The sequence below is a fragment of the Astyanax mexicanus genome, chromosome 18 (genome assembly GCF_023375975.1).
Source record: "Astyanax mexicanus isolate ESR-SI-001 chromosome 18, AstMex3_surface, whole genome shotgun sequence".
Classification (NCBI taxonomy): Eukaryota; Metazoa; Chordata; class Actinopteri; order Characiformes; family Acestrorhamphidae; genus Astyanax; species Astyanax mexicanus.
In genome coordinates this window covers 23,426,837-23,450,579 of record NC_064425.1, presented here as the reverse complement: position 1 = coordinate 23,450,579, position 23,743 = coordinate 23,426,837, and the positions used below count along the sequence as shown (strand labels likewise).

General features: G+C 37.0%; 2 protein-coding genes across 4 annotated transcripts in view; one reads left to right on the top strand and one right to left on the bottom strand.

Moving 5' to 3' along the window:
- tnfrsf19 (tumor necrosis factor receptor superfamily, member 19) overlaps nucleotides 1–8,886 on the top strand; it is a 37,814-nt gene extending 28,928 nt beyond the window's left edge. Inside the window, exons 6-10 of one of the 3 annotated variants that reach the window (XM_015601632.3) lie at nucleotides 1,570–1,731; nucleotides 1,987–2,112; nucleotides 2,828–2,933; nucleotides 4,159–4,490; nucleotides 6,847–8,886. In XM_015601632.3, the coding sequence (XP_015457118.2) occupies nucleotides 1,570–1,731; nucleotides 1,987–2,112; nucleotides 2,828–2,933; nucleotides 4,159–4,490; nucleotides 6,847–6,851 (731 nt within the window). In that variant the 3' untranslated portion in view covers nucleotides 6,852–8,886. Of the gene's footprint in view, nucleotides 1–1,569; nucleotides 1,732–1,986; nucleotides 2,113–2,827; nucleotides 2,934–4,155; nucleotides 4,491–6,846 lie in introns of all 3 variants that reach the window. The other 2 variants (XM_049466869.1, XM_007234503.4) reach the window with 2 other exon arrangements.
- Nucleotides 8,800–23,743, bottom strand: part of mipepa (mitochondrial intermediate peptidase a) — a 27,597-nt gene continuing 12,653 nt past the window's right edge. Inside the window, exons 17-19 of the mRNA XM_007234504.3 lie at nucleotides 18,961–19,082; nucleotides 18,490–18,563; nucleotides 8,800–9,909 (exon numbers count right to left, since the gene is read on the bottom strand). Coding sequence (XP_007234566.3) covers nucleotides 9,809–9,909; nucleotides 18,490–18,563; nucleotides 18,961–19,082 — 297 coding nt within the window. The 3' untranslated portion in view covers nucleotides 8,800–9,808. The remainder of the gene's footprint in view (nucleotides 9,910–18,489; nucleotides 18,564–18,960; nucleotides 19,083–23,743) is intronic.

Below are 23,743 nucleotides of genomic sequence, written 5' to 3'. Positions count from 1 at the left end.
TCTGGGAGAAATGGTTGGTTTTAGCACATAAAGGCATAGCAGGGGGTGAATTAGTTAGCAGCAGCTGTTTTCTCAGGTTCTCTGTACATTCCCTCTCTCTGCCTCAAACGGCCAGCCCTGCCTGCTCCCAACCTTGATCAGACACTTAATAACAGAGTCGTCAGACTGGCATGTAAAGGCCCGACTGCCCTGGGGTTAGGGGTGAAAACTCATCGGCAGCCTGAGAATGTTCCCCCAGCCCCCCTCCCCCCGAGCCTGAGGGCATTCTTGCTTTGAACTTTGCTGTTTCCATTCAACTTTCATGGCTGGAGTTGTGAAGCTCCTGGACAGACACTTATATCACTATCATTTTATGCACCATGGGTTAGATGGATGGACAGAGAGCAGAAAGCTCACATGCTTAGCTAGTGTCTATTACTGACACATAGCTCAGTACAGCTGTTTTTCAACTAATTAACCTGAGAACTGATGATAAAAACTCTGAGAGAACATGTTAGTTAGTTAGCTAGTTAGTTAGATAACTAGATAACGTTAGCTAACAGACTAACCACTAACAGGTTAACTGCTGACAACTAACAAGCGAGGTTAATAGCTAACAGGCTAAACATTGACAAGTTAACACAACTAACAATTAACACAATAACTGCCAACAGGCTAAACACTAAAAAGCTAATTGCTAACAAGCTAACTGCTAACAGGCTAAACACTAAAATGCTAACCACTAACAGGCTAAACACTAACAAGCTAATCATTAACAAGCTAATCGCTAACAAGAAAACTTCTACCAACTAACAAAATAACCGCTAACAGGTTGAACACTAGCAAGCTAATCACTAACAAGCTAACTGCTACCAGTCTAAACACTAACAAGCTACTCAATAACAAGCTAATATCCAACAAGACAACTGCAAACAACTAGCAAGCTAACTGCTAACAGACTAAACACTAAAAAGCTAACCACTAACAGGCTAAACACTAACAAGCTAATCGCTAACAAGAAAACTTCTACCAACTAACAAAATAACAGCTAACAGGTTAAACACTAGCAAGCTAATCACTAACAAGCTAACTGCTACCAGGCTAAACACTAACAAGCTACTCGATAACAAGCTAATCTCTAACAAGACAACCGCAAACAACTAGCAAGCTAACTGCTAACAACTAGCAAGCTAAGAGACTAAACACTAACAAGCCAACCGCTAACAACTAACAAGCTAACCACTTACAGGCTAAACACTAACAAGCTAATTACTAACAAGCTAACACCTACCAGGCTAAACACTATCAAGCTAATCAATAACAAGCTAACCTTTAACAAGCAACCGCTAACAAGCTAAACACTAACAAGCTAATCGCTAGCAAGCTAACTGCTAAACCACCATCCGTGCGTCCGTGTTCCAGCGCGATAAATGAGCCTCAAATTACACACGTTTAAAAGATAAAGCTTCAAACCCAACTAATATGCCTATATAATAATAATAAATATAATTAAATGATCTAATATTCTGTGTACATTGTTCTTTTTTAAGATTTTAAGTTTAAGAGTTTTTTTCTCTCTTGTATGTTCAGGTAGCGGTCGTGTGAATCTGGTGCCCATCCCCGCCACAGTGACCAGCCCCAGAGACATGGCCCTTGCTGCGGTCATCTGCAGCGCCCTGGCCACGGTTTTACTCGCTCTGCTCATCCTTTGTGTCATCTACTGCAAGAGACAGCTCCTGGAGAAAAAACCTGGTAATTATCCTTAACTCACACTGAGATTTTCTACATTTCTCCACTTCCATTTACCTCCAAAGAAATAAATTCTTTGTCCTAATCTTCAGTTTCCCGGACAGGGATTAAGCCAAGCTGTGGACTGTGTTTTTCCTTGAATTGAAAAATCTCGATTGAAAATGCTGTGTACTAGTCTGAGAAACCGCCTCATATCTTTGATCTCTATTTATTTTAGACCCAGTTAAATAAATAACTCTTGTTAATGATATGTTGCAGCATCCTTACGATCCCAGGATGGCCCCTTTGCTGGAGCAGAGCTGTCTTGCTTGGATCGACGGCGAGTTCTTGAGTTTTCCCATCAGCCCTGCTGTCACTGCCATCACATGCCTGGGCAAACTTGTGGTGAGTTTGCGCTTTACAGTTTACAGGAGAGAAATCTGTGTAGATTAACATCCAGCACTTGTTTGACTTTAAAAGAAAGTCTTTTTTATTACAGTTTTTATTAGCTTAGCTTTACTTTACTTAATTAGGTACCCCCACACCACCACTACCACCACCACCCAGCGGCGGGACCTGATGAATTAGAAGTTCCTTATAGTGTCTCTTAAAATGGGATTTATAATCCAGTCCGCTTTATGTATAAACATAGACCAGAAATTAGACGTTTATTGATAGTGTGTCTCATAATCTGGTGTGCCTTATAGTGTGAAAAATACGGTAACATTTGAAATGCTCCGCGAGACAGTTGAAATGCTCCGCAAAACAGTTGAAATGCTCCGCAAAACAGTTAAAAAGCACTGCGAGATGCTTCTCGGGACAGTAGCTGAGCTCCGCGGGACAGTAGGTGAGTGTCGCGAGACAGCAGCAACAGGACATGGAAAGTTTTTTGCTCTTACTGCCTCTCCCTATTAGGCTACAGAAGGGTGTGTAGTGTTGTGTTACGATGTTTGTTGTTGCGCCGCTAAAGTATGGAGGATGAAGAAAAAGATTTGAAAGAATCCGAAAAAAATGTGTTCGTGACCCCAAGAATCAATTCTGAATCGAATTGTGGGAGTCCCAAAGATTCACAGCCCTAGTAATAATATAATATTGTTTTTACCTTATTGTTGTTGTTTAGCCGGTCCTGTGCCCCTGATTCCCTCTCTGGGCTGTGAAGACACATGTAGTCAGGAACAAGGTCAAGACAACAGCTCATTTCAATCTCAAAGCAGTCTCAATATCAGGTAAGAGGAGAAGTACTAGACCCTGCAAACATTTTGAGGCATGAAGGCATCCAGTCATGTCTGAAATAAAGTTGACTCACTTTATATCCCTATAAGACCCTCGCCACAATGCTGTCTTCTAATGTACTGGCATATGATTCAGCACAGGCAGCAAAGCACTGAGGTAGCAACATTCTGTGCGACACAGCCATTATGATTGCAATGGACAAGTGTAAAACATAGACAGTACTAGTCAATTTTTTAGACACATCATCTCTTTCAATGTTGTTCTTTTGATTTATTTGTCCTACACTGTAAATGAATGCTAAAGTCATCCAGAATATGGAGAAACATCTAAGAAACAATGAAGTAAACTGAAAATTGTTAAACAAACCAAAATACTCTGTAAAGCATTTAGGTGTCTCTTATCAGGGATGCTCAAATAGGTCTGTTCACTGAATACAATCCCAACTTTACTACTTTTTTAAAATAATTTTATTTCTAATTTTCTTCCCATTTTCTGTCCACTGCCAATTACCCAACCCATTCATTAGAACTCCCCATATTACTAGTGATGCCCCAACACCAGGAGGGTGAAGACTAGCACATGCCCCCTCTGATATATGTGAATTCATTCACCATTTCTTTTCAAGCTGCTGCTGATGCAGCATTGCTGAGTAGCATCACAGCGCACTCGGAGGAAAGCGCAGCGACTCGGTTCTGATACATCTGATACATCAGACAAGTGATGTGGGGAAAGAGCGCCATCTTCCTACCCAGAGAAAGCAAGGCCAATTGTGCTCTCTCAGGGCTCCGACAGCTGATGGCAAGCTACATAAATAGGAATTAAACTGGCGATCTACTGATCATAGTAGCAGCGCTTAGCCCGCTGGACCACTTGGAGCCCTGAAATTAAATTTCTCAACTCTTGACCTTATAAAGCTGACTGAAATGAACTAAGTTGTCATCTAAGCAAGAGGTGTGTTACTTTGAAGAATCTAAATCTAATCTGTTTGTTTAACACTTTTTTCCACATGATTTTTTTATGATAATTCCACATGATTTTCTTCATATTTTGGATGACTTTAGTATTCATCTAACTTAAGTTATGTCCAAACTCTTGACTTCTACTGCATACAGTCAGAATTTGGCATTATATCATAAGACTCACAATAATTTCTTGTACATTTGTTTTCATGAGCAGAAGGAGACACTTTTTAAACTATGTTTCTGGTTTCTGCAGCAGACATGTACACCCAACAGTGGGGAGCAGCCAAGGTGATCTGGAACAGACTCCAGAACCTCTTCCTGTGGAGTTCTCAGAGGCATGGCCACTCATGGACAATACTGCATACAGGACACACCCTCACTCTGGCTGCCCAAAACGACCCTCACCGCCCAAAACGAGCAACAACTCTTCTTCTTCAGAGGAGGAGGATGATGAGGAGGAAGAGAACGAACAAGAGGAAGACTGCTCACATTCTGTCTCCACTAAACCCACTTCAGATGTTCGACAAGATGAAGACAGCTTGTCAGATACCTCGCTCCTGTCACAGCAACACCTGTCTACAATGGAAGGTAAAGACAGAGTTTATGAATAATTCTATTGAGTATTATAAGTCTCTATACACTGACATGCAGTATGAAAATTAAATATTAAGTGTTACCTTAGGGCACAGCTTGGGAAAGCCCAAACCTGTAGGAAGTTGATTAGTTATCTTGTGAGTGAGGCTGAGTACCGGCCAGTGTGCTCGTGGCAAGGCAACATGGACCATCAAGCAATTTTGAGCGAAGCCTGATAGAGGGTGTTAAATGGATAGGACATACAGTTTCCAAAATTACATGGACATTTAACATTCTTCGGTCCACAAGAATGCGTCGTAGAAGGCATTACCACCCACAGTGGAAAGAGCAGTGGGTGGTATTGATTATGACATAGAATTGTACAGATAAGTAACTCTGGCAGGATTCACGAGACCCCAAACACACTATTATCAGATAAATGTAGTGCTCTTATCTAAAATGATGGGGCAAATGTCATGGCACACAATACAAATACCTGTACCATGATTTTGTCGTATAAGTGTAATAGAGTCCTTTTTGTAAATAGTAGTATAATTAAGTGTTTGCCATATTAACACAGTCAGGCTGTCTGTTTGAGGCTAAATTAATGCACAAGTACCTAATATCAATGCCAGAGAATGTCAGGAAACACATAAAATCTCAACAAAGCACCATTGGTGAAAAGCTGAAAGCTGAACATCAAAAGAACAGATTATTTAGTTTCCTTCCACAACACAGAAGAACATTTATATCATAATAAACACCCTCCTGGTGTCAAATAGGGCTATGCATTTGCAAGAACCTGGCAATATAAGATGTATCACGGTGCAGGGGTTATGATTACCTTGCTTATTGCAATATATTGCAGTATACTGTGATTTATTTAGCTTTTTTTATAGAAAATGTGATAGAACAAAAACACTACCATAAGCATAAGCAAATCTGCATAAGAGTTGATTTTTGTATCTAGTAAGAACAGTGGAATCTCAAGCAAGGTTTGGGCTTGATATGAACTAGTCTTGCCAACAATCTTTGCTTGTAAACCATAAATTATACATTTATACTGTGTGGTTGGAATCAATGCAGTACTGCAAACATAATTGCAATACTTATATAAATATATATACAGCTCTGGAAAAAATTAAGAGACCGTTTCAGTTTCTGAATCAGTTTCTCTGATTTTGCTTTATATAGGAATATGTTTGAGTAAAATGAACATTGTTGTTTCATTCTACAAATTACAGACAACATTTCTCCCAAATTCCAAATAAAATATTGTCATTTAGAGCATTTATTTGCAGAAAATAAGAAATGGCTGAAATAACAAAAAAGATGCAGAACTTTCTGACCTCAAATAATGCATATTCATGAAGTTTTAAGAGTTTAGAAATCAATATTTGGTGGAATAACCCTGGTTTTTAATCACAGTTTTCATTCATCTTGGCATGTTCTCCTCCATCAGTCTTACACACTGCTTTTGGGTAACTTAATGCCACTCCTGGTGCACAAATTCAAGCAGTTCAGTTTGGTTTGATGGCTTGTGATCATCCATCTTCCTCTTAAATATATTGCAGAGGTTTTCAATTTGGTAAAATCAAAGAAACTCATTATTTTTAAAGTGGTCTCTTTTTTTCCCTCGTCTTAAAAGCATTCAGTATCAGTATTCCAGTACACCAAGTGGTGATTTAGGGCTGGACACTAATGCAATATCAATACATATTTTGCAATATAAAATGATTTTCAAACACAGGCATTCTAATATTTCAGTTTTATAATGTTATTTCAATCTTTTTTAGAATATTGATGTTATAGATGTCCGTAGTGGACATTAAGGACAGTTTTTCTGTGGTATTCATATTATTCATGTCAGTATTAAAATTTTATTATTTTAACCAAAATCAAGAAATATATACAGATTAGTAATGTCAGTTCTCATTATTTACAATAATATTCTGTAACAAATAATGATCGGTTACTTTTTCCTTCTTCTTTTTATTAATAAAACACATATTTAAATATTAATAAAATAATCAATGTTCGGTTGACAAAACAGAATAATATTTATATTAATGCTGTCAATTTCTTAAAAATTAACTGTATTAAATCACAATTACAAAACAAAATCACATTGTTTTTACATCACAAAATAGAACTGCTAAAGCATTTCCAGGCTCTGTAAAAAGAGAAAGCTGGATTAATCATCTGTGTTAATGTCTTGATGCTTCATGCAAAAGGATACATGTAGACACTGCCAGGACAATTTAAACAAGCATTTATTGGTTGAAAACTGCATGTTTGCCTGACTTAAGTGGTACTTTTGTTAACAAGTGATCCCCATTGTTCTCCACGGGCCTCCTCTCTCCCTGTCTAGGATGACCTGGCCTTATCTAACTCGTGTCTGCCCTGAAGAACGGCTCTGGAAGTGAAAAGCCCTGAGGAAGATCCCGGCTCAGATTACAGGAGGCCACACGCGCGCTCTGAAAGCAGGTGACGTGCCGTTACCTCCCGGCAGCCGGCGGCCCCCGGTTATCCTACACAAATCAGAACAGACTCTGTAAATAAACATAAGCATGATCTGTAAAAAACAGTAAAGCAGACGGAGTGAAAAGCTTGTGCAATGCAGTGTTGAGATGGCAGACACCTGTACAGAGTGCCAGATCCGGCAATGAAGATGAACTGGAGTTAAGGAGTTCTGGAGTTCCTTACTTTGTGAGCAAAGCAAAGCAGAGAACTTGTGATATGAGAGGGGGGGAAAGAGAGAAATGCACATTACTGCAGCAGCGTTTGTGAAGAAAGTAGTTTGAAGATACCTGTACTGATAGGCTCAAATGCTCTTATTGTGTATTCCTACCTTCATTATCATTAGAACACAGGTACTTTTCTTTTGGTAACAATATTTGTATAATAATTGTTTTGATGCAGTATGGTCTATGTACACTCATCCACAAAGAAAGAGTTGCAAAAATAGTTGCATACAGAAGAAAGTGTCAGATTTTAATACTATTTAATACTATTCTACTACTGTCTTTGGCTACGTTCACATTACAAGTCACATTGCTCAAATCCGATTTTTTTTTTGCTCAGATCCGATTTGGCTGGATGATTGATGGTTTACATTCACAAATGTTAAGTGACCTGTATTTGTGTGTTGTGTAAACAAACCCGTCCCTGAAACGCCTCACATGCACATTGATATGTGTATAAATGTTGCTTTCTTCACAAACAAAAAAACGTCAGATTTGAGAGATGACTCGTAGCTTCATGAAGGGACATGGATGCGCTAGCAGCTCATATTTGGAGCATCTTTTGCTGGAGTGGTCTTAAGCCCACAGGGTTCTTGCACCAAATTTTAAGTCAAATTTAATGCTTTTCAAGACCTTTTTAAGACTTCAATGAATATAATTTAAGATCCAAAAATGTAGTCATAATTTCTTTGCTAGAAAATAATGTATTAATCTAAACTTAAAGTTTTCCATTTCCTCTTTTTTTAAGCTTAGTTCTTTCCCTGGTAACTTAGCTAACTTGTTGCTAATGTTAAAATATATAAGCTAGCTTGCTGATAATATTAGCTAGCTCACCGCTAACGTTAGTATGTTGGTTAGCTCACCTGGAGGTGAAAAAAGGCCAGGCGGATTGCATTTGCTGTTTTTGCAGCTATAGCTGCACAGCTGCACCAAGAGATGTGTGTGTATGAGAGAGAAGCATATAGCGCATGCATAAAAGCAACAAGATACATTTTAATTTGACTGTTTACATTCATGTCGCATTTCCATGGATCGAATACGTATCTGATTTAGGACAACATATGAAAGTGACTTTAATCTGATTAAAAAAAAAGAAGAGGATTTTAGCATGTTCATAGAAACATGAAAAAATCAGATCTGAGCCACATTGAGCAAAAAAGTCAGATGAGAGTCACTTCAGCCTGGTAATGTGAACGTAGGTTTTGAGGCATGCTCTTGAGACAGCAGCAGTATGTGGATGAGTCCAGTCTGGCATGACTACCCACAAAGTTTAATTTCTTCTGGGTGCAACAGTGTTTTTGAGAGTGTACATTTACAGTCTAGGTAAATCACGATGCACATATGTGGTTTCTTGTTTGTTGCTTTGTAGATATTGTAATATAGGAAATAGAAGGACAATATTTTTTATAATGTAGATAGTCCATGACCACTCACTTCTCCGAATTATTATGCTTGATGAGCACTTGGTTCTTTGTTCTTGAATTTTATTGCTTTACATATTTGTAAATAAACCATATGAAACAATACAAAAGGCCACATTTTGTAATTCAACAAAATTCATACAGTATTCCTGAAACAAGTAGCTGGAACTTTTTTTTTTATTCTTTAAGTCAATAAACAATAATTAAAAACTTAACAAATTACAGAGTATAGTTTTTTTTTTTTTTACGGAAGTCGCCAGGAAATTCTTCACAGAAGTGTTCCATATAAAATCCATGATGTGTGCACTTCCTAACCATCAAGACAGTTTGGAGGAATTTATCCAACATTCCACAGGTACTCTGTAGCTGGAAAAAAAACAAGCTTGCACGGAATTTGTGTTAACATGTCTTAGTGGCTTTTGGGTAAAAGGATGCAGGAGTCTTGGACCTTGAGGACGGATATTAAACACGGATTAGAATTGTGAATTGTGGAATGCTCCTTAAAAAAACAAAAAACAAAAAAAACAGTGCTTTGAGCTTCAAAAACAAACTGCATAACATGGTTGATTGCAAAAACTCATTCTATAAAAAGAATTGGTAAGAAAAAGAATCTATAAATCTCAGTTCAAGACTTGTACACAGGTTATCCATAAATTAATAGAATACAAAAATGTCCTCATGTCCTCATGCACATAGCCTGTAGCTGTTCCAACCACATACTACAGCACCTGATTCCACTTGTTAGACTCCCTTGTTTGTTAAAGAAATAGTTTGGCAAAAATGATTCATCACAGTTCACTCCAAGATGCAGTCGATCGGCCAAGACATGTCTGAATATCTTAAGTTTGCTTTTGTAGTTTAAAATAGCAGATGCTAAGCTAATGTTGCTACAACACTCTGGACTCAAACCATCACCAGAACATCTCCCTCTGTAAACACATGCCCAAAAGCATCTCCTGTTGTACACTTAAAAAAAAAAGATAATTTAGATATAAAGTTGGATGATTGACAGCATCTGGAATGAAATATGATAAAAGAATATTCCAGTAAACCAAAATAATTAAGGATTAAGGTGGGAAGTTCATTACAAAGCAGATGATAGAATTCAAGAGTGACTAACAGGACTAATCTTTCCCTTCAGAAGATGGTGGATTTAAGACTTTCCCCTTTAGCCTTCCGAGTCCATGATGAATGTCTCAAAGTCTGGATCGAGGTCAGAGACCAAGGCATCAACAAAATCTTCTGTGGATGGCCTTTTCTGCAACATGCCTGCAAAAAAAAGGGGAGAATTAGAAATATCTGATATTAATAGCTAATATTAAGCCCTTCAAAGATTGTTAAGTTAAAAAAAATAAAAAAAATGAGAATTGTGGGTTGTTAATTGTGGAATTACTAAGAAGAAACTAAGCCACAACCATGCAACAAAAACTCCATTTTGAAAACAAACCAAGTAAAAAAAAAAAAAAAAAAAAAAAAGTTCCCAATGAAGTTATTATCTTTTATAGATTTGTATACACATTATTCATAAATAAATAGCTACAACAGCAGAAGGCCATGAACAAATGAAAATGAAGACTGAATTTTTGCACCAGGAGTGGCATAAAGTTATACAAAAGCAGTTTGTAAGACTGGTGGAGGAGAACATGCCAAGATGCATGAAAACTGTGATTAAAAACCAGGGTTATTCCACCTAATATTGATTCTAAACTCATAAAACTTTAGGGCAAGTCTTAGAGAGTATAGAGCATCTTTGTTTCAATAATAATATTTATATTTGATGCCAAGTATTGATACGATATACAGCTCTGGAAAAAATAAGACACTGCTTCAGTTTCTGATTTTGCTATTTATAAGTATATGTTTGAGTAAAATAAAAATAGTTGTTTTATTCTATAAACTACGGACAACATTTCTCCCAAATTCCAAATAAAAATATTGTCATTTAGAGCATTTATTTGCAGAAAATGAAAAATGGATAAAATAACAAAAAAAGATTCAGAGCTTTCAGATCTCAAATAATGCAAAGAAAACAAGTTCATATTCATAATGTTTTAAGAGTTCAGAAATCAATATTTGATGGAATAACCCTGGCTTTTAATTACAGTTTTCATGAATCTGGGTATGTTCTCCTCCACCAGTCTTACAGACTAATTTTGGATAACTTTATGCCACACAGTTTAGCTTGGCTTGATGGCTTGTGATCGTCCATATTCTTCTTGATTATATTCCAGAGGCTTTCAAATAGGTGAAACTCCTACCCTACACGAAAGGTCAGTGCAGCATTATAATCTCCTATTAGAAACTACAAAAGTGACAAAAAAAAATCCTAATACTACAATTCAATTCTTTTAAATGTCATCTATAATAATACTCCAGAACATATTTCACTTAATTATTCTGTACAACAGGACAAATGAAAAAGTATATGAAAAAGTCTCTTGTGTTTTCTCAATCTACCACCCTGGATCCAGCACTAGATTCAATAAGTGAATTTTCTCTTCTCGCTCTCTCTCTTTCTCTCACACACACCTGCTAACCTGCCCCCTCACTGGCGAGCTGGGAGATTCTCCGTGTTTCAGAGTCGGTGTGTGTTGCCTCCTGAACCATGTGTGCACTCCTTTTACAATTCCACTGCTCTCACGCTTTGAAGTCAGCTCATTTCCCCTTGTAGTGTTGCCAATGTAAATAGGCCCTCCTCCCCACCCCCTCTTTCCTGCATGGGTCACCTCCACACACACATACACACACACACACTGAGCCCACATGCAGAGAAACAGACTGTTAAAAACACAAACAATAACTAGCTATTATAAAGAATCACTACCATAAAAAGAACAAAAAGAATAAACCGCAATAGTGTGGGTTCAGACTCGTTCACAGACGCTTAGAGACCGGTTTAGCTGTACACTCATCCATATCAGACTGCCTGACATACATATTCATACTGGAGCGTCGAGGCATGTGAGGACAGCAAACATCTCAGTCTGACAGAAAGAGATGGAATAGATTATATTAAGCATCTTATGAAAATGGTTTGTGTCCAAAGTAGCATAAATAGGCACAGCTTTCCAACATTAAGGTACATTTAAAGTGAAAATATTTATTCCAATAAAGAAATTGTTTATAATATTAGAGACAGTTTCTAAGCAATAAGAGTACTGGTGTGATGTAGAAACCTACAGACAGGCTTGTGTAGCAGTTCAATAGTGTCGACTTCGGTCACACCTTACCCTGGGGCGACTGACTGAGACACACACACGCGCGCACGCACGCACGCACGCACACACACACATAACGTTTCGTCATCGCACTGCAATACTGCTGTACTGATAACACAGGTTATAAATCATGTTATTATTGAGTTCAATAAGGTGTTCAAACTACAAGTTGCTAAAAACTGGGGACAAGATAGAGAGAGAGAGAGAGAGAGAGAGAGAGAGAGAGAGAGAGAGAGAGAGAGAGAGAGAGATAAAATGTGAAGGAGAAGGTGAAAGATGAGAAAAAGAAAAAGCAGGAGAAAAGTGAGAAGAGCAAAAAGGATGAGGAGAGAGAAGAAGAAGTGGGGAAAGGAATGAAAACAAAGAAAAATAAGAGGAGAAAAAGATGAAGGATGAGAAAAAATTACATAAACTTGTATATGGGGGAGAAAGGGAAAGAAGAAGAAAATGAGAAAAAGAAGAATGAGGAGAAAAATAAATAAGGAAAATACAATATAAAACAAGAAGCAGATGAACTACAAAAAGAGGAGGAGAACAAAGAAGGGGAGGAAAAATAGAAGCAAGTGAACAAAAGAAATGGTACAAAACATTTTAAAAGACAGGAAGAAGAAGGATAAAAAGATGTACTAGGAATGGGAACAAGGAGAAATAGGAACAGAAAAAGATAGAGGATGAATCAAATTACATTAACAAGTAAAGGAAGTAAAACAAAAAGCAGGAGAACAAGAAAAGAAGGAGGAGAATAAAAAGGGGAGGAGAATAGAAAAGGTACAAAAAGACAAGAAGACAGAGGATAAAAATAAGTGCTTCAATGAATGGAAAGAAGAAAAATAGGAGGAGAAAAAGATGGAGGATGAGACAAAAAGGGTATATACAAAAGAGGAGAGAAAGAAAGGATGAAAGAGAAGGAGAAGAAAGATAAAATATCAAAGAAGAAGAAAAAAGGATATAAAAAGGAGAAGGATAATAAAGAAAGGGAGGAGAAGGAAGAGAACAAAAAATAAGGCAATACAAATTAGAAAACTGGGAGGAGGAAAAAAGGAGAAAGAGGTCAAATAGAAGGTAAAAAATAAAAAAAATTATAAAAAGGAGAACAAATATTGAAAAAAAAGGAAAAATGAAAAGGAAAATGAACATGAAAATGAATAATGGAAAAGAAGCCGAATTAGGAAGGAAGAAGAAAAATTAAGAGAAGAAGAAAAGAAGAAGAATCAGTGCAGTGTTGAGCACTCGTGTTAATCTGAGAGTGGATCTGGATTAACTGACCTGTATTCAGAGGCCTGCTGCCTCCTGCGTCATCATCACTTTCTATAATAACTGCAATTTCCTGACCATACTCCACAGCAGATATGCAGCCAAAGCCCCAAACAGATTCTGCCCTCTAGTTTTAGACACAAATTTCCTATTAAAGACTGATTTAATCCTAAAAATGACACACACACAGACACTGTTCTGCTGTAGAACATATACTGCGACAGACATCCAGGATTCCCCCAGACAAACATAACTTTATTTGCAGACTTTTTTTTTTTTTAGAAGGGTTTTAATAGTGTTTCTACCAATACACAGCCAAAATGATGTCTGGTTGATCACAGAGCAGGCTAGCTGCATCATTTCCAACCATAATTTGGCAGAAGCTTCCTACACTCTCCCAGTATTTATTTATTTACAGGCCAAGGAGGAAGATCCCTATCTCTGTGATTGGTCCAAAGCTCGACAGCTCAGAGCTTAATGATGACTCTTGGGGCGTAATCTCACAATACATTGACATCAAAGTGTGTCGACCCAGCTCTCCTCCATTAATCCCCATGAAACGGCTCTGTATCACTCCTGCAGCATCTGCCACACCTTGAGGTTTTGCGAAGCCTAGACTGTGGGTTAGCTGGGCACAGTCAGGCATGGTATAACATGCAGGAGGACTACGTTTGTCCTGCTTTGAATGTGTGAATCACATAAAAGGCAGGTTTTGATTAAAGGTACTCTCCACAGAGAGATTTCACCGCCACAAAGAGTGATGACCTGGTCATTCAACATGCTATTAAGCTCCAACAGGTGGTGTTTCTCATACACAAAGCTCTCAAAGCAACAGTTAACTGCCAATAACTTGAAGCAACATGTTCTGAAGGTGCTTTTTTTTTTTTTTTTTTTTGCTGTGTTAAACCAACGACTTAAGGACAACCTGGACGCTGCAGTTCTATTTCCACCTGTTCTATAGAAATAAAATCAAATGAAGCCAAAACCATGGACAAATTTGCAACCAGAGTCTGTGTGGTTGAGAGAAGAGGCGGAGCCAGACGTGCCAACTCATAATCTGGCAGGCCAATCCATTTTCCCCAGGCCAAGTATCTCAGATCATTTATTAAAAATTTACAGCATAGCTTAAAAGATATTTTCGTTCTATAAGGCACACCTAAAATCCTTTCAATTTCCCAAAAACGTCAGTGCGCCTTATAATCTGGTGTAAGGAGAAGTTAAGTCGCTCTGCTGAAGTACAGAGTTATAGAGGAGTTTCAGTTTAGTTCTCCAGCAATGAGGCTGGAGCAGTACTAGCATTAGCTGCTAACTGTGCTAAGCTCAGGATTAAGGACCAAAGGTTAAAGCAACAGTCTGAAAGTATTAGGGATTGGGGCATTGGAGAGATTTTTACACACGTGCAATTGCAAGTGTGTAAAAGAGTTTTTTTCTAAATACATTGTGTTTGTGTGTTTGTGTGTAATTCTGTGTTTTTAAGTAAATAGATTTTTTTTGTGAAATATTACAAAAATATTATGAAACATTTACATTAAAAGACCCTCTGATTTTAGAATAAATATATTAGATGGTAAGGTAGTAAGCTAGCTAGCACAGATAGCAAATCTGGTCATGTCAGGACACTGAGAATTAGAACATTTGAAACGTTAGAGCTTAGATTAGGACCAAAAAAATCCAACCCGAAATGGTCTGCCCCATTAACTGTCAATATGAGCCAGAGCACGATTTAAATCAATCCAAGCAAACTTTTTTTCCTAAGTAGACTGTTAAAACTGAGTTTTTTTTTTTTTAATTTTTTTTAGAAAAAAAAAATTCCGTCTGTTTGAGTGAGCAAAATCTGTTCCGAATGATGTTAAATAACATTGCAACACTAAAGAAGCATAGACCTAATATTTAAGAAAAATGTTTATTAAGAACAGCTACACACAGCGCTGCAAGTCAAGTGCGTAATGTGGACAAGTGGAACTTTTTTTTTGTTTAAACACAGTTTGATTTGTTACTTTGCTATATTGTGATAATCACGCCATTGCTTTATATGTATATATAATATAAATAGAATAAAAAAAAAACAGACGCTTACATCTCGGCATGGCATTGAGTTGGGCTCAGGCTTGGGCAGAGTTTTTAAACTCTAATTTATGTTAAGTAACGTGAACCCTGTAAATGTCTTTGAACTAAGCAATTTCCTGTGGCCTTTGTATTGATTCTTAACCTCTTAAAATGACTATCTTGCGCATACATACGTAAGCAACACCTACCTCCCTTCGGCCGAAAACCACTTTTTTAACCATCTGAAACATGTCAAGAGTTGTAAGCAATAACCTCATGTTCAACCTGAAGGCAAACTACTTCATCATAGTCTCTGTAATTACGCTTCAGAGGCAAACAAGCCTCAAATGACTGAAAGGAAAAAAGGGTGGGTGTGATCGAGTTCACAACTAGGTACATGCAAATCAGACGTGCTTTTGGAAAGGATTTACAGATGTTAATGCACTCATAATGCGCAGATCCTATAGCACAGAACTGCCCCATCAGCATACTTGTATATATATAACCCACCTCAAAGCATTTGTGAACACCACAAGTATATAAACCATCTGTACACTACATTACCAGCATATAACCTAACTCCGGAGTCTGGGCATTCCATTGTTATCCTAGTCTGGCCTGATGAAAGGCATCTCTGTGCTGCCTGTGGCTGTAGAACATAGCCTTCAGTCAGCACGGCCGTCAGTCGATCGCTTTTCTCTCCCTGAGCCGCCGTCTAATCTGGCCGGCTTGTACTTCTGAGCGTCGATGGCCTGGAAGCCAGTTCAGGAATTGGTGCAGAGCTGCTCAGCAGTCTCTCTAGGGTGGCTCTGATTGCAGTCTAACCACAGTGGAAACCAGGCTCAGTGAGGCAGGGTGAAACTGAAGCCCCCTGTACAGGCCAGCAGCGTACGAGAAACAGTCAGAGCGCTTCAGGGACATGTTTAGGCTTAGGTTCTGTATTGTTGTAAATGGGTTTGCTAAAGGTTGAGGCTCTAGAATAGCGTGAGAAAGACTTGTATGCACATTTTGGTCCTCAACATGAAAAAGGGTGGTGATATAAGGGGTACACTATGAGGTAAAATACAGTTCTAGAAAAAAATAAAATAAGAGACCAAAAATTATGGCTTTTTTTTTTTTATTTTACCAAATTGAAAACCTCTGGAATATAATCAAGAGGAAGATGGACGATCACAAGCCATCAAATCAAGCTGAACTGCTTGATTTTTTTTTTTTTTTGCACCAAGAGTGGCATAAAGTTATTCAAGAGCAGTATGTAAGACTGGTGGAGGAGAACATGCCAAGATGCATGAAAACTGTGATTAAAAGCCAGGGTTATTCCACCAAATACAGATTTCTGAACTATTAAAACTTTATAGATATAAAACTTGTTTTTTTTGCATTATTTGAGGTCTGAAAGCTCTGCATCTCTTTCGTTATTTCAGCCATTTCTCATTTTCTGCAAATAAATGCTCTAAACACTACACTATTTTTATTTTGAATTTGGGAGTAATGTTGTCCGTAGTTTATAGAATAAAACCACAATGTTAACTTTACTCAAACATATACATATGAATAGCAAAATCAGAGAAACTGATTCAGAAACTGAAGAGGTCTCTTATTTTTTCCAGACCTGTATTTTGCACTATGAGATTCACATAATATCCAGTGCAAACTGCAAAATACCTGAGAAATGTCTGTATTTTTTACTTAAAATCAATTTGTCGATAAATAACAGGGTCAAAGACAATTAAACTGGGTTGAAGTAACTTTAGCTTCTTGATCACATCTATGACCACATCTAAGACCACAAGTAGGAAAACTAATATTTTATGACTAATAAAAGAGAAATAAATGACATGGCTACTGTTTTATGTCTACTGCACTTGCCAAAAGTGAATCATGTTAAAGTCATAATACTTTTATTGCTTAAGAACCAAGGGAGCTTGTGGTGTATTTGTAAGCACACTGTCTAGAATGACTGGAAACCACCTGATTTACACAAGAGCTGTCACTATTGATTATAGCAGTAATTTGGTAATCTACAGATATATATATATATATATATATATATATATATATATATATATATATATATATATATATATATATATATATATATATATATATATATATATATATAAAATGTTTTCATGTCTAACTTAAAGATAAAAAAAACATTAGGTATGTCCTTTGTATTATTCCACCCAACAATCCTACCTTAATACCTTAAAACTCACCTACAATTTTACAAAAACATTAGCACAACTATATTATCCTTAATAAAATTATATTGTATTGATTACTAAAATATAACTAAATAAATGAATGGTTTACTTGCAGAAAATGCCCATCCATTCATCTATAACCTAATGTAGCAGTTTCTCCATGTGTACCTTTGCGCGCACTATTTAAAAGTGAGTGGAACAACAAATGAAGGCTGATTTGCAGCCACAAAACAGATGTATAAAATAGGGATGCACTTAAATAAAATAAAAATAAAATAAAAAATATTGTCATTTAGAGCATTTACTTGCAGTAAAATGAGAAATGGCTGAAATAACAAAAATGATGTAGAGCTTTTAGACCTTAAATAAAAGAAGTTTTAAGAGTTCAGAAATCAATATTTGGTGGAATAATCCTGGTTTTTATTCAGTTATTATACATCTAGGCATGTTCTCCTCCACCAGTCACTGCTTTTGGATAACCTTGTTACTCATGGTGCAAAAATTCAAGCAGTTTAGCTTGGTTTGATGGCTAGCGATCATCCATTTTCCTCTTGATTATATTTCAGAGGTTTTCAATTTGATAAAATCAAATAAATGTATAATTTTAAAGTGGTCTCTTACTTTTTTCCAGAGCTGTAGATTTACTGGAATGTTAATTAATTTAGTAAATCAATAACAGTACAAACAATTAGTACGCAGTTACCATTAATGTGAGATCTTTCACTAAACTGTGTTCTAAAACAAAGGTAAACAGGGTCTGACGAGGATCGCTTTCATTTTCTGGTAGTAATTCTACTTTGTGCAGATCCATTATTTGTCTGAATTTAACGTTCTCTGCATCACAGAAATGATAGCGCACCTAAAACAAGAAACACTGAGAAGCTTTGTTTAGTTGCCTATTCTTAAATCTTGACTCCATCTAAATAAATAATAAATAACTCCATCTATAATGTTTCAATCCAAATGATCATGACCCTGAATGTCCTGTATAACCCCTGAGCAGGGAACTGCCTCCAAAACTAAATGACAAATCTCCAAAGTATGGCTTGAGTGACTCAAATGCATGTCCTTGTTGTGTCTCCCTGCTGAGTGGCTCAGCGTCTCAGACCTAAATGTGAACTTACCTTCCACCATCAGCATAGGCTCCTTTCCTCCCCCATGGGCCAGCATCTCTCTCCTGTAGCGTTCTCCATTTTCCCTGAGATATAACCAGCACACACACACACACACACACATTATTATTACACAGCCTTCATCACCAGCACCACCAGCACAGCCTGGCCTCATGTACAGGCCAAGCTGCTCAGAACAGCGTGTCGAAAACACACATGCCTAACAAAGCCAGGTGTTAAGTGACTACACAATATAGCAGAATACAAAGAGGCCAATTCAGAGGTAATGGGGGCGAATCCAAAACAGCCACGCTGGGGTTTTCTGCTCTGACTGGTGTGAGGGTGTTTCTGCTATGTGGGAAGATTTTCATGCTGATTTTGCATTCAGTGCCGCGACTCAAACGACCGTAGCTTAGATATTAAGAGTTCCTTCACAAACATGAAGACAAACCACATTTTTCACACTTAAACACAGATTCACACCTGTTCAAGGGGTCCTTGTGGAAACACTGCCTCCACACCATGGAGGCCACAGCTCTAGACATCAGGTAAGAGTAGTACTTCGCTCCATAGCCTATGAGGTGACTGAATCTCAGCTGCCATGCCTGTAAAGAGAAAACAAAACAATAAAAAAGTAAAATGTTTGACTGTCCACCAACCAACTGATCTAATCATGCTTCACATTTCCACATCTCACTCAATCAAACAACAAAATTGGATGATTTTTCATTACATTACTAGTTTTAAATTCTATGTTGATTAGATATTATGTAGCTAATCAAAACTAAACTAGACACATTGGGAACTAGGAATTTGCCACCATATTAAAAATTATCTTGAGCACAGAGGCCAATTGTGCTCTCTTAGTGCTTCGGCAGCTGATGGCAAGCTACATGAACAGGATTCGAACCGGCGATCCAATAATTACTATTGATGCCCCAACAATTTATATAGGCTGTGTAAGATGGGAAGAAAATGGAAAAAATATTAGAAATAAAAAAAATATTTGTTTTTATAAACATTTTCTAGTTCGTCTATGTAGAAAATGCATATTTAAATGGAAATCATTTATATGGATATTTAGTACTTGCTTATTTTGTGATAAAATGGTATGTTTTGATACCACTTTCAGAATTTCCCTCTGGGATCACTAAAGTGCGTGTCTGTCTGTCTGTCTCTGTGTCTATCCATCACCGTTTCAGTAACAATTATTAAAAAGTGAATTATAAACCTTAGGGGACAACTTTGGTGTGTTCTTTCTTTTTTTTTTTTAAAGCACTGTCAAAGTACTGGATCAGGACTCTAAATTAAATTTAAAAAAATGTGATGGGGACATGCCTATATTCATTTACAGGTCTGCTATTATCAATAATGTAAAAATAGCTTTGTGTAGTCATGAACTCAACTTCCCACAAATATTTTAAATATAAAATAAAATTCCTCTACCATCTCAAACCATCCTTTATATTTTGACAAACTGATGGAATTGACCTTTGAGGTTTAAACATTTTATTGTTGTAAAGCAAAAGCTTTTATATCAACTTTAAAACTTAATGAAAAGTCATTTTGGAGCAATTCCATTAGTCAATTAATCAGGAAATTCAAAATTTAATGTAATGTAAAGAACAATCGTCAGATTAAAAAAGTTAAAACCATAATAAGAATTTACATTTCATGTCATGTGATTCTCCTCATTCCTGTTTACACAAGCCTCCCTTTACGACAGTAGCAATACCTGTAAGTATTTCTAATGTTTACAGTATCACAAAACCCTTTCACACCAGATCCACCTATCTGAAGAATAAACCCAGGAGAGCAGTAATGTTTTGCTTCATTCCGAGTGCTGAGGGTAGAGTAATATTTTGGCCCAGTGATATCCCAATTATGGTTTTAAGGGCTTAGCAGTTCAAAAGCGTCGCTGAGAGATGAAGACATGCTTAGACCTTCATTACCCTGCTGAACAACAGTGCATGTAATCCTGTCTGTGGAGAACAATGTTTAATGGTATGCTGCTATAATATTACAAAACAAAATCTATACGCTCCCAGGCACAGAACACTATATACACACACACACGAAACTTATCTGACTGTAAACAGCCTAACAAAGAATTTTATTCCTGATTAAACCAGATTACTACATTTATTCACCTGGAGCAACAGAACCCTGACGAGCAGCTCCATCAAAGTTTAGCAGAGCATGTCGAGGGTTAAACGCTGGACACTAACAGGTTGTTTGAAAAGGCTGGGCTTATTCAAACAGTGGTGGGAGAGTGAGCGCTGAAGCTGTGCAAAAAACATGCGTAAGCTGTGGAGTGTCAGGCTGACGACTCCCATCTGGCATATAATGGCTTTCATAAACCTAAACAGCACTCAAAGAGCTGGGCCTGATGTGTGAAAGCAGAACATTAGTGAAGGCCACAATCCCCAACAACTTGATTTGGAGGACTCCTTATACTCTGACTAATATAAGTATATTAAAAACGGAATAGTTTGGCAAAGGTTTTGGCCTTATCCCGAATCTAAGCCAAAGCATGTTTAAGAGTCACTTGATAAGAGCAGTTATCTATAAAAAGGGACACAAGTATATTATAAAGATATAACGTTACACAGTAGTAGCAGGAGTCAGCAAGAAAATTACGTTAGATAAATGTGTTAAGCAAGTTTATATGCCGTATTTTTCGCACTACAAGGTGCAATTAAAATTCTTTAATTTTCCCCAAAATCGTCAGTGTGTTTAATAATCCAATTCTTATGTATGAATTTTACCAGTCTGGTCGTAAGTAGCAGTAAAACCACTCTGCTGAAGCACAGCGTTATACAGGAGTTTCAGTGACGTTTCTCCAGTACGGAGCCTGGAGTAGCATTAGCCGCTAACCGCTAGTTCCTTGTTCAGAGGTGAATATTATCAGCCTGTAGCCTGCTCTTAACCCCAACTAGCACCGGTGAAGCAGCATTAGCATTACCTCCTAACCGCGTTAGCTCTTTCATTGTTCAGAGACGAGTATATCGCACTGTAGTCTAAATGTGTTACCGTGTTCAAACAAGCTACCAGCTTACCGGAACACTTGGGGTTTCTCAGTGTAGCGCTTTAGCTGAGAAATTCGGCAATCTAACTTACGGTACTGTGAATAAACAGAGGAGCTTTACTCACCCAAATAAAGAGTTTTCAGGAGAGAAATGTAGATTTGTAGATTAACATTCAGCGCTCGTTTGACTTAAAAAAGTTTTTTTTTAAATTAGTTTTGTTTACAAAGCTTTACTTAACTAAGCTAGCTAACTTACCCCCTTTTAAATATTGGTACATAGGTGCGTAATGCTAATTGGTGGGGTATGAATCTGAATTAAATGTTAGCTAAATCGGCCTCACACCTGTAGTTCAAAATGAATACGTCAAAATTAAACGCTATAGCTGATAATTATTTTAGTTTTTCCTCAAAATATAAACCTAAAGCAACATTATGTAAAAATTCTGCATTGAAAAGGGGTCAGAATGCTGCTACTGCACTGTAAAAGTGCTGCACATAACCCACCAGGAGAATATCTAATGCTTCATTATTTGTGTAAATCCAGTTATATACTCAACTTCCTCAGTTCACATGCTTCTTTTACTTCAGATGCTGGTTCTGTATCTTTCAGCTTGTCTAAAAATGCATGTTTGAAGATGTAGATCACATTTTAGCCATTACAATCCTTTTAAGTTGAGTCTGAATGTGAAAAATATGTTCAGATTACTGTACTAAATATAAGATTTAACTTAATTAATAATAAACTTATTTTTTTACTTGTTTTACATGATTTTCTTCTAAAAGTGTATTATTGTATTAGCAGATAATTATTTGTCCCTATTCTAGAAACATAACAATTTAGACTTTGTCAAGAAATAATAAGTATTTATTTATTTTTCTAATTATAATATCTGAATATTTAATTATAAAAAAATAATAAATTGATTTTTTTACTTAGAAAAAGGTAGACATAATGATGGATCAATAAATAAATAAATAATAATACTTTTTTTGTCTATTTGGCTACAGTGTGTAAAAAAAAAGTTTTTTTTTTTTGTTTTGTTTTTTGATCCATCATTATTATGTCTACCAGGCATTTTTTCTAAATATATTACTATACAAAGCTTCATATGACTTTAGTCCAGCTGGCTGTGCAGTTTATTAGCTTTTCTTTACTGCCTGCTTAATTAAAGGTCCCTTTTCTGTTCTTATCATGAGAAAGTATGCAGTGAAATAAAAGCATTTAATCTGTGTGTACTCATCAACAATGAATCATACATAAAAAGAGAGTACCATTAAAGTAAATGGTGAAAGCACAAGGAGGTTATATCCATCAGCGGAGTGAAAATGTTAGAGTATCTCTTTTATAGCTGTGGAAATATGCTTTAAGCAGGAAAGACAGACGTACTATTAGCTGCGTTCCCCTGGGAGGAAGTTAAAACATAAAAAGGGAGGGAGCAGTGATTTAAAGGGATGTTAAAGACATTGTGGCTGGAGCAATTAAAGGGAAATATTTAGTGCCGGAGAGGTCAGATTCCCCATGGAGGTGCGCAATTACAGAGCAGGACAAATGGTTTAAAAATCAGAAATCAAAATGTGTGTTTTAGAGATCGCCCTGGCCCCCAAACAGCCATCTCGGATTTTAGCCCCCAGCTGCTGCCGAGGAGCTGCAAGAAACATTTTCTCTTCTTTTCATCCTTTAAATGGCTCCTGAAAGAAGAGGTTCAATTATTTCCCTCAGGGAGTGTTCATTCAAAGTACACCTCTGCTTTGTTATTTCATACAGGCCCCTGAACATCAGGAGCGAGAGAGAGAGGTTTTAATCCCATAAATGCCAGTGTGCCTATATATTAAATATAAAACCACTGTGTGAGGAGTAAAAAGACCCGTATCGACTAGCTCTCACGCCTGATGTGCTTTTTGTGAAGTAGAACAGAACCCTGTAAGCTGTTATTAACGACATCAGAGACAAATCCAAACATTCATTTAGTTTAACGGATCGCAATATTTCAGACCACTGCCACCATGAAAGGATGTGTTGTCACTGCTTTTTAGCTTCACCAATTAATTTTTATGTTGGATAAATGCATTGATAGGACTTTAATAACTAAAACTTCCCATATATTTAGCGCTATAAGGTGCACCATATTATAAGGCACATTATCAATTAACCTCTATCTTCTGGCCTAATTTCATACATATGACCCACTGGATTATAAGGTGCATTTTAAGAGACACAATAAAGAAGGTGGTAGGTGG